This window comes from Dromaius novaehollandiae, chromosome 2 (genome assembly GCF_036370855.1).
Source record: "Dromaius novaehollandiae isolate bDroNov1 chromosome 2, bDroNov1.hap1, whole genome shotgun sequence".
NCBI classification, from domain to species: Eukaryota; Metazoa; Chordata; class Aves; order Casuariiformes; family Dromaiidae; genus Dromaius; species Dromaius novaehollandiae.
The window spans coordinates 109728308-109743937 of record NC_088099.1 but is presented as its reverse complement, the minus strand read 5'-3'; the positions used below and the strand labels follow the sequence as shown (position 1 = coordinate 109743937).

The window sequence follows — 15630 nt, the reverse complement described above, 5'->3', positions numbered from 1 at the left end:
ATGTTCAATTCATCTTCTATATTTTAAGAGATGGACTTAATGCCTTGGCTAGAAAGTAACTTAGGGTGGGGAGCTCTTAATCATTTTACCAAAGCTGGGTAAGGAATTCAAAATCAGTCAGATCAGAGACAGAGCACACTTGACTGGCAAGTGTTTCTAGTCCTGCTTCTTCTTGTAAGGCCTGTTTTCTTTGTTTTAGGTTTTTTTTTTTTTTTGATACAAAACATTAACCAAATGGAAGAAGGTGGTACCTTGACGTATTTTAATGATCTTTAATAGTAAAGAAAAAACAAATTTTGTAGAGCCAATTGCACAGCTGGATGAAAAGTTCCCTATGGGCTGTTAAAGACTATGTGATTCTACCCTCTGAGTAAAAAGAAAATGTGGCCTTACATCCTTAGAAAGAAAAATGGCAGATTTGAAACACAAAATTAACAGTCATTACAGTCATGCAACTTTCTATAGCTTGGTTTGCATTAAATAAAAAATCTAACACTCTGCAATGCAAATACTGAATAAAAGTAAAAATGCGTAAAGAACTCTTCTAATATTCTGCGTGGTTAAAATTTGCTTAAAGTAAAGCTTTTCAGATTATTCTCAGACAACATATTATCTGGTTTTTCAGTACTTTTAGTTTGCAGCTCGGACCTTACAGTACATTTTAATTGTTTGATGCAAAAGCTTCTTGAAGCAGAAAATATTTAAACTTGACATGTCAGTCAGGGTTTTGATAGCAAATGTGAATTTAATCTAGCGAATGAATAATAAAGATATATGTACAGAAATCATTGTGCTTTGTCATACTATGAAAGGGAATTTGGTTTGTAGTTTTATTGTCTCCAGTGTCACAGAGATGTACCTTTCAGTCTGTTTTTCACTTAGTGTGGTTTTTTGTGCTTGTTTTCTCTTTCTCTTGGCCCTCGCATTGCCACTGATGTATCAGCTTTGGGTGAATTGAGGTTTTTTTTCATGAAGCAAGCAGTAAGTAACAGTTTTTATAGCCAGACTTTTCCAAATACAACAATAATGATAAAGTTTTCCCAAACTCAGTCTGCAGCATTCTTAGTTCCAGTGCTACTACATCAGTCTAGCAAACCGCCAGTTATTTTGAAATGTTTCAGCGTGAAGTGAATTATTCAGCATAAGAGTATATGCTTTGCCAAAACCATTCTTTAATTTAAAGTCTGTGGTTGAAGAAAAACTATTCTTTTCCATTCGTACATATAATACATGCATTAAAGACATTCCAAAAAACTTCCAAAGCCATTTTAATTCCAGGCTTCACTATACATTTCCAAAATTGGAAAATATACTTTGCATGAAGATACATACTTTGGAACTAAGAGCAGTCAATGCTTCATCAGTCTTGGTTACTAATGAAATCTCAAACTCAAAAAGGTATTTTGAGATGTATGAATGATCAGGATAGAGAATCGTCGTATGTGTCATATTGTTAGTTTTATCATTGGCTTATTTTGATTTTTCACAAATCATTTCCCACCTCCCTGACTCTGAGTGACCAAACCATGATTTATGTGAAACTCACTAGGACTTCTGAGAAAAGATCGCAGATATACTTCTTCCTAACCAGTATTCTCACACACAAACTATATCTCATTTCAAGGCTGGTCTTGAAATGACAGTGTGGTGTTTACCTGACACAAACTAACATCCTGTATTTTAGTCACAATAAGTATGTGAAATGACAGAATCACAGAATGGTTGAGGTTGGAAGGGACCTCTGGAGATCATCTAGTCCAGCCCCCCGTGCTCAAGCAGGGTCACCTAGGGCATGTTGCTGCACAGGATCGTGTCCAGATGGGTTTTGAATATCTCCAGAGAAGGAGACTCCACAACCTCTCTGGGCAACCTGTGCCAGTGCTCGGTCACCCTCACAGTAAAGAAGTTTTTCCTCATGTTCAGACGTAACCGCCTGAGTTTCTGTTTGTGTCCATTGCCTCTTGTCCTATTGCTGGGCACCACTGAAAAGAGTCTGGCCCCGCATGACATTTGTGTTACTAATCCCTCTGAAACCACAGGCATTACTTCTATGAGTTAAGCAGGGCTTCAGATACATAAGAGGTGCATAATTTCTTCATCAGCTCTATGAAATATCATTGAGATTTACAAGGTATCAAATATATAGATGTGATATTCTGAACATTTAAAACAAAAGAAAATTCTGACCCTAAAGTAATTTTATCTTGGGTTTGGATACTTTCTGTCTCAGCTAGGCATCTGTCTGCCAGTTGTGCTTCAGGTGCGGGCAGAAAGCCTGCTTTTAAGCACCGGAAGAGCCCAGCATGGTAGGTCTGCTCTCAGTGCATGCTGGCAGCATCAGATTCAATAGAAACTACAGAAAGCACGGTGACTTTTGTTTGCCAAACCTGCTAGGAGAATGCAGCCCCTCCTTGCGCTGTGTCAGGGCAGTCCTTTGCTTGTGCTGGTGCAGCTCTGCAGATCAGCCAGCAGAGGCTTAGGTGGCAGCCGGGCGGTGATGCTGGTACAGCAGGAGATGCCTTCATTGCAGCCGTGGAGGTTGGCCATCCCCATCAACGGGCCCATGGGCCAGAAAAGTCTAAATCAGTCAGCCGGAGTCCAATGTTCATGACTAATGGGGCCCAAGTAAATTAAGCCAAGTTATGGTAAAATTTTAAAATGCATTCGTTACTCTTACCGCCCCTCTAGGTCACAGTCTCGGTCCAGGGAAGGTGTCTCGGGCACAGACGTTTCCCAGCTACCCCTCGGAGCAGGGCGAGGAGCACCAGCAGTCCCTGGCGCTGGCCGGCAGCTACGGATTCAGCTACAGCTCAGGCCTCATCCAATGACAGCCGGAGAGCGGCCAGCCGAGAAAGACAGTCTAGCCTGGAGCCTGCCACCAGGGTCAGGAAGCAACATGCGTCCTCTGCAGCCACAATTTGCAGTGAAAACTGAGCCCTGCCAGCTCCAGCCTGGTCGCAGCAAAGGCTGAACCCTGAAGAGGCAGCTTCCCTGAAGCAGCAGAGGCTAAGTCGTTATTTATTTATTTTATCTTTCCTATTGTTAATATGTTTAGAAAGGAGGGGGGGGGAAGCATTTGTGTTGTAAGAAAGTGATTGAAACAAATGAAACTGTGTTGGTGTGAAGGTTTCTGCATGAAAGGAGAAAGCCCGCTCTGGGCTCTATCATGATGACGCATTTTGACATTAGGGTCTTCCTACCCATCTCCATTGTCAGGTCAGTTCATCTTCACTGATAACATTTTTAGGTCCTTGTTGCAGCCCACTGATTCCAAATGGAATTGCTGAAATGCTGCCAATTAAATAAACAGCATAGATAGTGTAGCTTTTACCCTTAGAATCAGGTACAGTTGTTAATTATTCAGAGGGTCAAGTGTTACCTGAATCAGACTCCAATAAGTACTGGAATAGCAGGTGAATACTTAGTTTTTTGTTGAGAGTAGAATTTGGTGCATTAAGAGAAGGTTACTACCTAGTACGTGTCTAACCTTAAATTCCTAGAACACAAATCCTGCCCTTACTAATATGCACATAACTCCCATGAATACCTCTAAGAGCTGTGAATGCACATATAAGCAGCAAAGTAGAGCCCTTAGAAATGCCAAGAAGTCTTCTCATTTGCAAATTATTTAAATAATCATGCCTGCAAGCATAACTTTAAACAGCAGGAAAACCGTTCTTCAAACAAATAAATGTGGGCTGCATTCCTGACTGGCAATCTCCTATTGTATGTTGTGGGCCAGATATGGTACAGGAGCTAAGCTCTGGTCTTGTCTTTCTGGTAAGTGTTACTTTGATCTTCTCTGTTTCTTTCTCAAATTTCTGTTTTAGATGCACATTCTGTATTGTATGATCATGGATCAGGTATCGGTTTACGTTGAAAAGGATGATGAGTACATCTCAATGGAAATTTTCTTTCTTCGGAAGATGTCTTTTAAAAATGAACTGTAGAAAGTGTGTTTGTAATCAGTAAGGAGGGAATAAGTTGGAAGGCATACCTGTAGGCAGGGAAGAAGTTTTATCTATCCTAAATATTTAGATTTTTTTTAAGTGGCATCAAATATTTATGTACTTCTTGTGATGCCCTGGAACATTTGAAAATGTGGAGAGAAAAATCTGTTCTCCTACTATTATATGAGCAGCATTGCATTCGATTCCCAATACAAAACTCTCTGCCATGGTTACAAGAGTATTTCTTCTCATTAGTTGTTTCTCAGGACAGGTTGAGGAAGCATGTCAAGGAAGAGACACATAGACTGTTTTCCAATTAAACAATCAGTTTTATCTATTATAATTTAACTGAAACAGTGCTGTTGGGTTGTTTTATATGTACACACACGTATACATATATATATATAGCATAAAAAAGTACAGAAGAAACTTTTGCTTTTGATTAAACATTTACTGATACAGTATGTCTAGCTTTTCTCCGAACATTTTACAGGCTAACAGACTTACAAACTTAAAGGTTTCTACACTCAGTGAACAGCTGCTGAATAAAAAAGCTTTGTGATCCATTTGAATGGAACAGTTGCACCCCACCACAAACAGCTTTATTTTTGCTCTGCTTTCTGTCTCATTCACTACCTCTTCTCCTTCTCACACTGCTGCCACGCTCAGGAATGGAACGGCTCCCTGCAGAGAAAATTTTGATGAGCTAACACAATAATGAAAAACTGTTCTCCCACGCTGTCAGGGAGCTGTACCTATGGTGCTCTCTGAGCTGTACCCATCAAGGAAGCTTCATTCACACTTTCATTGAAGAAAAAAAATGTGGTTGACATTTTGCTTTGGGAAATTTTCCAGTTTGCAAATGTTGCATGCAAAGTGTGATACGAAAGGATAGATACTCAGCTGGTATAGTTCTGTTATTCAGTGGAGCTTTGCCAAAAATATGCCTTTTGAGGAACTGGCCAATTATTTGTATTTCTGTGCAACTGTGATCATTTTCCTTGCCCTAAAAATATACATTTTCTTTAAAATTTCTTGGAATAAGTTTCCAGCATGTTCTGCAGGTTTCTGTGCTGTATCTGTAACTATTTTTCTTAGTGAGTTAAATACTGGTCATTTAATGCTTATATAGTCTTCATGGACCCAAAGCAGGAAAAAGGAGAACAGGAGAGTATCAGAACTGCTTTATAGATTCAGTGCCCATATATTTTAAAAATCTGTCTAAATCCTAAAGCCAGTGCTTTTGCTGTGTTTTAGATAAAAACACAGGATGTATACGGAAATGCACTCCTTCCATTTCCTGAGGAAAGGTTGCTGTCTGTTCCAGATGAGTTTGTCTTCCTATACAGTGCATGAGTAATGTTCAGTTAATGAAAATGTAGATAATGTTTCCAAAAAAGAAAATAAAAGGTACTGGCTATCTAGAGGAATTTTACTAAATATTTTGGTTTTGCTACATTATGCAACTATGCATTTGTAAAGATTTGTGAAGTGCCATCTTGTAGCAACAGTTAGAAAACTGAACTCCAGGACAAAGCTGGAGAATTGAGTCAACAAAAAGCAAAATTGACTTATCAGGATCATGTTTTCTTTCAGACAGTAAACACATCCACACCGAAAGTTAAGTGTGCAACTTCATAGTGTCCTGTAACACAGTCAAACAAGACTGAGCACCTGAAGCACAAAGATACTCAGTGGCAGGTGGAGTTTGCCATTCGTGCCACTCCAGAACAGCAGACGATACCACTGTAAAATCTGTGTTTGTATCACTTCCAGAAACGTTCCTCAGAAGAGCTCCATGAGAACCAGGCAGGCACCAGGCCAATAGTTTGCCAGAAATTTCTGTTTTCATGGAATTGCTTTAACTCCTGACATATGCCTGTCGATAACACAAGTGATTTCCCACTGAGACAACTTTGTCCAGCTCCTAGTGGTTCTGCCAGAAGGAAACTCTCTTGGCACCCATGGTAGAGCTGCCTGCCTAGAGACTACCAGGGGCTTTAAAAAGGCCTGGGGTCCCCATGAGCCCCTGTTCAAGTCTCGGCTTTCTTCATGTGCGAGGCACACAGATAATACGCCCACTCCTGATCCAAGAAGAGCTCTGTGTTTTCAGCTAATGTGCTGCAAAGAGCAGGAGGGCAACCAAATGTCTTCAGGTGCAACCAAGTGAAAACAAAATTTAGAGTTAGTGCATTAAAAAATGGTAAAATTAACATAAGGTCGTTGCCTTCGCTTCAGTGCTGAGGAATAGTGCAATGGAAATACTTCTGTAACCATGATTTTACATTTTAAAACATGACCCTTGATAACAGAATATTAATTCTTATAAAAAAGGAACAGGCAGCATTATTAAATGTAGTTACTAGTATCTCTTAGCTGTGAATATTATTGATTGATGCATGCTGGTACTTTTGCTTTTGAATTCACTTGGTGCAGAAAAGGAGAAATTGAAGGAGACAGGTAATAAATCATAAATATGATGCTAAAGTAATTGAGTAGCCCCCTTTTTAAAGCAGCTACATTATATTATTAATGGTTTAAATCATCTGTGAGTTTATTCCTTTGGAACAAATTTGCCTGCCTATGTTAAAGCAAAGAGAAAGAAGAATGTCTTGTAACACAGTGTTTGCAGTATTACTGAATAGATGTTTAGGCTGTGCTTTGTCTGGTGGGCTCTGACTCCAGTATCTTGCAAGTATCTAGTCCATACAAAATTCTGCTCTTGATTTTTTTCCCCAAATCCAGCAAGAAAAGCATGGAAATGTATTGACAAACCAAGTGAATTTGTTAGACTAGCTATTCTTTTTTGTTCTGGCAAAAGTCTGCAACGGCATTTTGGGAAATTTTTCATTTAACAACCTGGGGATAGAAATCATACTGGGAAGCTACAAAAACATATCTAATCAAGTCTTGTAAGCTGATAAGACTTTGCTGAGGGAAGAGTTAAAATTAAATGTCTGAGGTCAAAAATCTTTTTAAAATGCTCTGTATAGCAATGATTTAAATAATTTAAATGCCTACAAGCACCATTTATTTAGGAGTTGCTACATGCAGGCAGACTGTGAAGACCCTTACCAGTTCATGGCAAAAATTAAAAAAGAGTATTAATCAGACCTCTGAATGGCATTTATCAGAAAGGGTATGAACTTCATGCTTGTTCAGTTGTTGCTCTCCAGTGTAATAGATACTACCACAAAGGACAGTGATTTTTCAGCTATTAGAGCACTAGGAACTGACAAAGATCATCAGCCCATAGCATATAAACCTCTACTCAGATTTAGCTCAGATTTGCTAGTTTTCAACTGGTAACCTAGAAACTACAGGGTGGTTTTCCATGCTAAAATATCCATCTCTTGAATTGCTGCCCCTTTTAACATGAAATCTAGCATCGCCTGTATGCAGCTGTTTCTTTCTAAAACGAAGGGAGGAGGATGTTCCGATTAATCTCTTTTTCAGTTTTTAATATCAGTGTATTTAGCCACTTTTTATACCTGCTGCAAAGGAATAAATGTGGCTTTTATCCACACACAGATTGAAGCAGACAGTAGAGAAGGTGCAGAAAGCTACTGTTTGTTTACAGGAATAGATCCAACAGCATTGGAAAGTTTGTTTTTCCATACAGCCTCCCAATTATTTGTGCCTCTCTCCAAAATAACTTATTACACAGCAAGTATATATTAAAACCTTATATTTTTCACCATAAACAGCTGGTAGGGTGTCTGCCTATGTTTTGTTAGTAGAAGAGTGGTGCATACTGTTGTAGTAGCATAGCTTCAAAATTGAAGGGTTTAAGGTTTGATGTATTAATTTTGCGGACGCAAAGTCTGGAACTCCATATAGGGTATGGTGTATGTTCTTGATATTATAAATAAATAATCTTTGCTTTTGATTTTAGATAAAAAGGTGTGCTATGTTGGAAACAAGTACATACATCTGTTGGAATGAAAGAAATATCAAAGTATATTGAGTATCCTGTTGTAATAAGAAGTTTGTCTTTCTGTGTCCAAGCCTTACAAGCCAGTAAAAGGTGATAAGGGAAGGTGATGTGTATTCAGCAATTATTTGAATGGTGTTATGCTTAGTCACCAGTTCACCTGTGGATTCTGGAGATTAGAATTCACAGATGAACTGGTTATATTCAAGAAAATGGAATTTTCACTATACAAAGATGCTTCTTGCATCTTTGCATTCATATGCAGCATGGCAGACTTTTAAGGATGTGTTTGAAACAGATAAGAGAATAATTGAGTTTTAAGTATAATTAATTCAACTTAAAGCATTTTAAAATGTTGATGTTATGAGTGCAGCAAGTTATAATGGAGAAAAGATTTATTTTTTAATTGAATGCAAGCTCTGAATCTTTAAGATGAAGCAGTTCATCTTTTAAAATCTCACACTGATAGTCCCAAAGAAGGGTTAAGGTGTCATTGTTTTGTGTTTTTTCCTTGAGTACAGAAACCCTCATGAGGTTAAATACATTTACCTCATTCTGTTCTTACAGTCCTGGAATTGAATGGATACATTTTACAATAGTTTTTTTTTTTGTTTCTGTTTAACAATATTTGACATGAACAAAGTTAACCCTCATTTATAATATAGGCTAGGTCTTTCTCTCCACCTTTTTTTCATTGTATGTTAGCAAGATTGCAATAGGCGTATAAAATAGCACAAAATTAGTCAACTGTCTTGGCAATTTGATACCAATTACAAAACTAAAGGCTGCAGTTAAACGTTTATTCTCATCACTGCTCCTGCTGCTAAAAAAAAATAAATGATAGAAAATAAAGTTGCCCTTGTTGATGTTAATTGTTGATTTTCCTGATTTTCCTTAGATAACAGGCTGTGACAGGAGCTATTTATGTTCTAGAACTGCTTTTTGTGAGTTGTACTGATTTAAGATGCTTGTAAGGAAAACAGGCAATATAGGAAAACAGAATTGTGACTTCCTACCAAAGTAGGACATATGCTCACCTTTTATCACTGCTCTCTGTTCCATTTCACTCTGTGAAAAACACCATCATAGAAAAAGAGAGAAGAAGATTTCAGAAGCATAATGAAGCAGAAAAAAAGGATAGGGTAAGAAATCAAGAAAAATAAAACAGATTCTTTAATCTCTGAAAAGATAAGAAGAATTTAGGAGACATTATAGGCACATAGCCCTGTGCCATGTTGAGTACAAAACATCTTTCCGGAGTGTTCAACTTCTTGTGGCTTTATCAGGATCAGTATTTTGTGCTTAATTCAACTCACAGGTCGGAGCTTTTCTATAACAGTGGGCGCAGTAGTGTTGGACCCCCTTTCCCTAGCATGGCTGGAAGAACCATGGAGCAATCCAGTTAAAGTGCATTATGCAACACAGATGCTAGAATATTACTACTTTGCACAATGCATCACTACTGCCATCACATGATTTTGTGGAATTACTTCTGCAAGATATTACTAAAATTGATTTAAAGTATTTCAGAGCTGTTCAAACTTCAGGTGATAAGAACAGCATCTGCATTTATGATAGATGAAAATATGTACACAGATGCTCCAGCGTTATGCTTCTAATTATGAAATGATGTGACAGAGTTCTGTGAGAAAGCTCCTCCCATATTATGATTGTTGTGTAAGTGATGGAAATTTAATATAAATTGAGATGATTTTAGTTCAGAGAAAAAAATGGTGTTGACAGAGAGCATTTGGAATACCTATATGTATTCCAGACATGCATTCTTTCCCTCCAACCACACACACAGAACTCAGAACAAATAGAGAAAGATACTGGGAAAAAAGGACAGATACTGCACATTTGTTTGACTCTATCTTAGTACAATAGCTATTGATCACTGAAATCAGGTAACAAAACTTTCTGGTTAGTATTATAAATGATTTACCTTCCTGAGGCTCTCTTATTTTAAGACTCAGTTAAGGGAAGTGGTGACAAATTTATTATGCATTTGCCCAGGTGTTATCCAGATGCCTGTCCTCGTTGTTTATACATTTTACTTAATACTGTGATTAGAAAAGAACAAGACAGAGTTATGGGATAAAGCAGAAAGGAGGACACTCTTCTTATGGGAGTGCCCTAGCCACTTACCTACAGGGCTCTGCAGGCCTCCTCCTGTCTCTCTTAGCCCTAAAAACATCAGTTATGTCTGTACAGGTGCCCAGCTTCAGCTGGAGGGGTAGAAAGGGCATGGGACAGGAAGTGTGAGTTTGGTGCAAGCTGAGGGAAGAACTGAACCAAAGTCTTCCGTGACCTGGATGATCTAGCCAGTAGGATATTGCGTGAACCAAGGACGGGTGGCAGAAGCAGCTGGGCTTTCATATGCCAGTGAAAAGCCTAGTCATGCTTAGTTTTTTGAAGAGCACACTAGCCTCAGGGAAGGCCCCATCCCACTGGACCTCAGAGGGCCAGAGTAATCTGCCAGCCAGCTTGACTCCACATACACCCTGACACCACATCCCAGAGAGGCACAGCAGTTGGGATGCATCTCGTGCTCAGCATCTCCTGTCGTCTAGCCCAAGGCAGCTCCCCAGGAATGTGCAAGTATTTCAAAATACCTTCTGAGTTGCCCAGCTTCCACTGCGTTCAACAGAGCCTGAGAACTTGATATATAGTTTCCACTCTTGGGGTCCAGAGCCTAAAAGGACATTATAGCACCTCTCTTGTAGACATACAGGGCTGGTCTTGGAACTAACCCTTAGCACCAGTCCTGCAAAGCTGTTAAGAGGATTAACTCCTATTGAGTGGTTGGGCTTTATAGCAAATAAGTCTTCTTATGCTTACTCTGGAGAGTATTCACTGAAACAGAGTTTCGGCTAGTGTAAAAAACTGCCATTCATTTGAATGGAACTTCACATAGCCCAATAACGTACAGCGGTTTTAAGAAACATCATATGGATAAAATAAAAATAAAACAATCACAGCCCTAGTTTCCAGAAGTATTTACAATTATGAAGAAAAACCTCAGAGAAACAGAAATGAACCTGACGATAGTGAGGTCAGTCCTCTGAAAACTTTTCTTTCTCTGAAGTCAGATTTCTTATTTGAATCTTTCAGGAATAAGCTAGCATCCAACTACAATCAAACTAACCAATGTTGATTGCATCTAACCTTTAAATAGTCTGCTTAGCTTGCTGCATTGATCCTCCCCTCTCCTATTCCTGGAATAAGACATGGGTAGGAGTTAGATGATTAAGTTGCTCACTGCAGGCAGTTAAAGCTAGTTGTTTCTGAGTGTGCTGGAGAAACTTTTAGTGCCTATTAGAAAAGGTGCCCAGGAATTTCGAGCAGGTTGCTGGTGGGAAACAGGGTAATGTGCTGCACTACCCTGCCTAAAGTGAAAGTCTGGAGGAATGCAGGTTCATGTGGTCTGCAGTGGGTCCAGCTCTGTTTCCTAACAGAAACACTGTTTTATCCAAAGACTCACAGCCAAAGGGGACGTGAAGACAAGCAGAATTGGCAGTATGATGACAGTATTCTAGGGTCACAGAAATTCTTTAATGTATAGGGACATATTTAAGGAGAATAAGTGGAGATGGTGTAATGCATTGTTCTAGCTTTCACTTTCTATCATAAACCGTGAGTTTAATATTTTCTCTGTTGATCCAAATTCTGGTGAGTGTCTCTCCTACACTCAGAAGTCCCAGCAAAGACTGGTTTCAAATATTCTTGTGTCTCTGAATTCTTCTTTTAAAAAGAAATGAGTTTAAGCTGTTTAAAGACTTGGCAACACTATAAATCACGGAATTTTCCATTGAACATGGGACTTAAACATCTACCTTTTTCACCTACTGTATCATGGAAAAAAATCTACTTTTCCCTTTCTTAAAATCTTGTATGCCCATTTTCCTGCTACAAGAAAAGTAGTCACCAGTGATTCAAGAGTCAGTTGTTTAATAAAAATGTTCTTTATTGTATTTATCTCCTTTCAGCAAAGTTTCTAAGGCCTTAAAACAGTTTGGATAGTATTCTGAGTTAGTTGCTAACTATAGTTGTGTCATATATGCTTGATTTTTTTTTTCTTTTTAACTATTTGGGAATGCAGTACAGAAAGAAATAGCACAGTAATTGTTCAGGATGAAATTTCTAAATTACAGTTGATTACATTTACCCTAAAGTATCTAAAAGTCTCTGAAAGAAAAAGGCAGCTCTACAGAAAATATTGAAAAGAAATATAAAATTTTTACCATTTTACACTGGAAAGCCAATGTACATAATTCAAACCCTGGCAAAGCACATAGGCTCTTACTGGGTCCCATCCCACCACACTACACACTACAAACATTTAAAGCGTTTATATGTTACATTTCAAATGACACTTCTGGAAGTTTCTCTTGTGCATAATTTACTAGCTTTTAACCTAGTGCGAATATTGAGAAGGCTGAGGTTTGGGTTGTTTTCCTTTTTTTTTTAATTTGTTTCAGTCTCATGTTCAGCTGCTGTTCACTGATATTACAACAGTACAAAAATGAAGCTGTTCATTTGGGTTTGTTTATTGAAAAAATAATATATTGTTTTTATTATGCTATGTGTGATGTGATAATTTTCCCTGTGAACTATCCTGGTAGAAGTACTATGTCTATGGAATTTGAATTAAAAAAAGATTAAATAACTGCAAAGATGTGCACTACAGATTTTTTTTTTCCTTCCTCAAATCTCAAAAGTAAGCAATTATTAAAAAAAAAACATAATGTGCAGAAAAGCTACAGGAGGCAGGGTAGGCAGGAAACAAGGGCATCACCAGAAATTAGGAAACCGATGTGGTCTGGCAGGCACTTAACCTCAACCTCTTCCCTTTAGGGTTGTAGTCTGTCTCTAAAAAGAGTGAAACAATATCAACTTCTCCGTTAATAGGTATTTCTGTATCAGGAGTTCCGACAGAGAACTTAAATGTGATCGAATTCATTACAATATCATTTTGGCATTTTGATATTTAGAAGCGAGATCATCAAAGAAACTGACCCGATGCTACAGGGTTTTACTTGTAATGCTGTGCACAATTTAGAATTATCTGCTATGACATTTGATAACTCAGGAAATAAAACAACTTATTAATAGTACAGTTCTGTGTATCCTCATCAACTTCACATGCAAGCATTTGTATTTCCAAAATCCTTTGGCAAGTGAATGAAAAAAAGATATTTCCCTTGTAATGTGTATGTGTCTTTGTTGAGGAGTACACAAAACCAAAAGGAGATGTTTTCTAATGGCTTTTGACATTGTAAACAATTTACATCTTCAGTACTAGGTTAAAAGACTTTGTTTAGGTTTTTAAATTTTTAGCTGGAGTGTAGAATAGCTGCACAATGCTATTATCATTCAAGTAGTTCAGAAAAGCCTTGTGTCCACATTATTCTCAGAAGAGCCTAGACTCTTCTCCTGTGCCCATGAAGGCTAAGCGAAATGTGCTTTTCACTGTCAGGCTGTTGATGCTCCTTCCTAGCCAACCAGGTGGAACTGGTAACTGCGGTGTAGGCGATAATAATGCCTTCCCCCAAGCACCCCTTTCTTAAAAAAAAAAAAAAAAATCATATTTAAGAACACTTTTACTGATGTTTCAAGAAAAAAGGGGAACCAAGCAGAGGTGGTCCAGGCATATGCAGTTTGTGGTATGCAGACATATACGATTATTAGCCATCATGGTAACATCTTCATCTACTGGGAGTCCATCTTTAGTAATAAAGCAGATTCGTCAAAGGCCAAAAGATGTGTAGATCTTAATTCTCAGGTCTGCCTTCTGGTTCTGTTTGTTTGAGGATTTTTTTGTTTGTTTGTTCTATTTTTGTGTGGTTTCTTCTGTAGGTTTCAGCAGAATATATACACATACACACATACACACATCTGTATGTATATTGTTTTGTAAATGTTCTCAGTCACGCTTTTTTCTCCTTTGCGCCATTTATCCATGTATCTTCCATGTTCTCATTTATTTTTTTGTGCAACTAAACCTTATAATAAATTATTATTAAATATAACTTGACAGTGACAGAGTCTGAGTGCTTTATTTTCTCCTGGGCGTTAAAGAGTGTGTGTGTGTGTGTGTGCGCGTGTGTGTGTGTGCGCGTGTGTGTGCGCGTGTGTGTGAAGCAGAGGCTAAGCTTCTCTTTCATCCCCAAATAGCAAGTGCTGAAATAACCTGTTGAGCAGCAAGAAGCCTGTATAACCATACAGCTGTCAGAGAGCAAGCTTCTGTTCATAGTTTTAAATCTGGGTTCAAGGACCTTTTCTTTTGTCAGCTAAATGATACTGTTTGCCCAGCAGCATAATAACACCTACGGTGTGGAAAATTATGGATATTTTTTATTCTATAACAGTTCTCAAATTCTCTGAATTTGAGATACAAAAGGCATAGATATAGACAACAACAAGCACATTTTCTTTCACACCCTGTCACATACACTTCTTAGACACATGGATTTCTCAGACCAAATTAACTTAATGCAAGCATTTGCAGCTCTGTTCTGCATATCAGAGCCATTCTGAAATTATTGCTTAATAATATACCTACTGGGTAAAAAAAAAAAATGCTTAAATTGTAATGGTACAAATAGCCTTTACTTGTACATATGAATCAGATGATGTGTCAGTGCTGTAGGCTGCCATGTAGTAAAGACAAACTTGGTGTAAGGTGAAGCAAGTGGCAGCCTGGGCGGCGCTGGGAACAGCCACTTTCGCTCTCCACGTCAAGCTGGTGCAAACAGAACCCAGTGTAAGATGCAAATACACTGATTGCACTTTGGTTACTTCATTTTAAGAAGAAAGTTAATAGTCTTTTCTTGGGTTTGCGTGGGATATTTCTGCAGTTGACGTAAATCTCCTCTGTCTGGCTGAGCGATGACTCTTCTCTTCGTTCTGTGTTCTCTGTACCATGAAAATTGGATCTTCCATAACTGTTAACAGGCTAGAAGAACATTTAAAAAAAAAAAAAGGAAAAAGAAAAAAGAAAAGAAAAAGCTGAAGGACTTCAGCAGAAAGTTAACTGTGAAAGGCAGAGTTCAGCCAAAGTTCAGCAGAATTGCTCATTTCAATCATGAGCCGTACTAGGAGTGGAACTAAAGCACAAGGATTTCAGTGGGCTGCAGGTTTCAGTTGCCCTCGGTGTAATAGCACCAGGACTGCCAGAAAGATTCCCTTAAATAAGGGAAGCCTGAGGCTGAGATTTGTATGTAAATAGTACAAAGCACAGATCCCTTTTGCATTTCAGAAGGAAATGAAGTAGTGAAAGATTTTGAGGTTTGAAAGAGTGGAGACAGGATGACAGCTTGCAAAAAGTTAGCATGTTTCAAACTCTTGAGTTTCTCATATGGATCCAGAATTTTTGCAAAACAGCTGCAGCTTTGAAAAAGGAGAAAATGATGAATTCTCCTCATATACTAATTTATTATTAGGAAATATTCAAATATCAATCAAAATATTTTTTATCTTGGTGTATTGTACCAACTAATTTCAGGTTCAAGTCATACGAAAAAAAAGTGCTTTGAATATATTTCACAGCTATTCCACATCAAGGCACAGGTAAAGTAAGAGTGGTCTGCCTCCTTCCCTCGACTTCAGATATTAAAATAGTCACCTATGCTGATCTTAAAACACTAATTATTGCAAAGGTATTGACCACACTAAGAATTAGTAATATCATTAGGACAACTTAGTGTGATAGAGACTTGGTTAACTGGCACAGGAAGAAAGATG

At 38.2% G+C, this 15630-nt stretch overlaps 2 protein-coding genes across 2 annotated transcripts in view; one reads left to right on the top strand and one right to left on the bottom strand.

Moving 5' to 3' along the window:
• The window catches only part of DOK6 (docking protein 6), a 259512-nt gene extending 245585 nt beyond the window's left edge, over window positions 1-13927 (top strand). The window contains exon 8 of the mRNA XM_026108709.2: window positions 2689-13927. Within this exon, the coding sequence (XP_025964494.1) occupies window positions 2689-2828 (140 nt within the window). The 3' untranslated portion in view covers window positions 2829-13927. The remainder of the gene's footprint in view (window positions 1-2688) is intronic.
• CD226 (CD226 molecule) overlaps window positions 13447-15630 on the bottom strand; it is a gene marked incomplete at its 5' end in the record, with an annotated part of 31825 nt that continues 29641 nt past the window's right edge. The window contains one exon of the mRNA XM_064505500.1: window positions 13447-14842. Within this exon, the coding sequence (XP_064361570.1) occupies window positions 14687-14842 (156 nt within the window). The remainder of the gene's footprint in view (window positions 14843-15630) is intronic.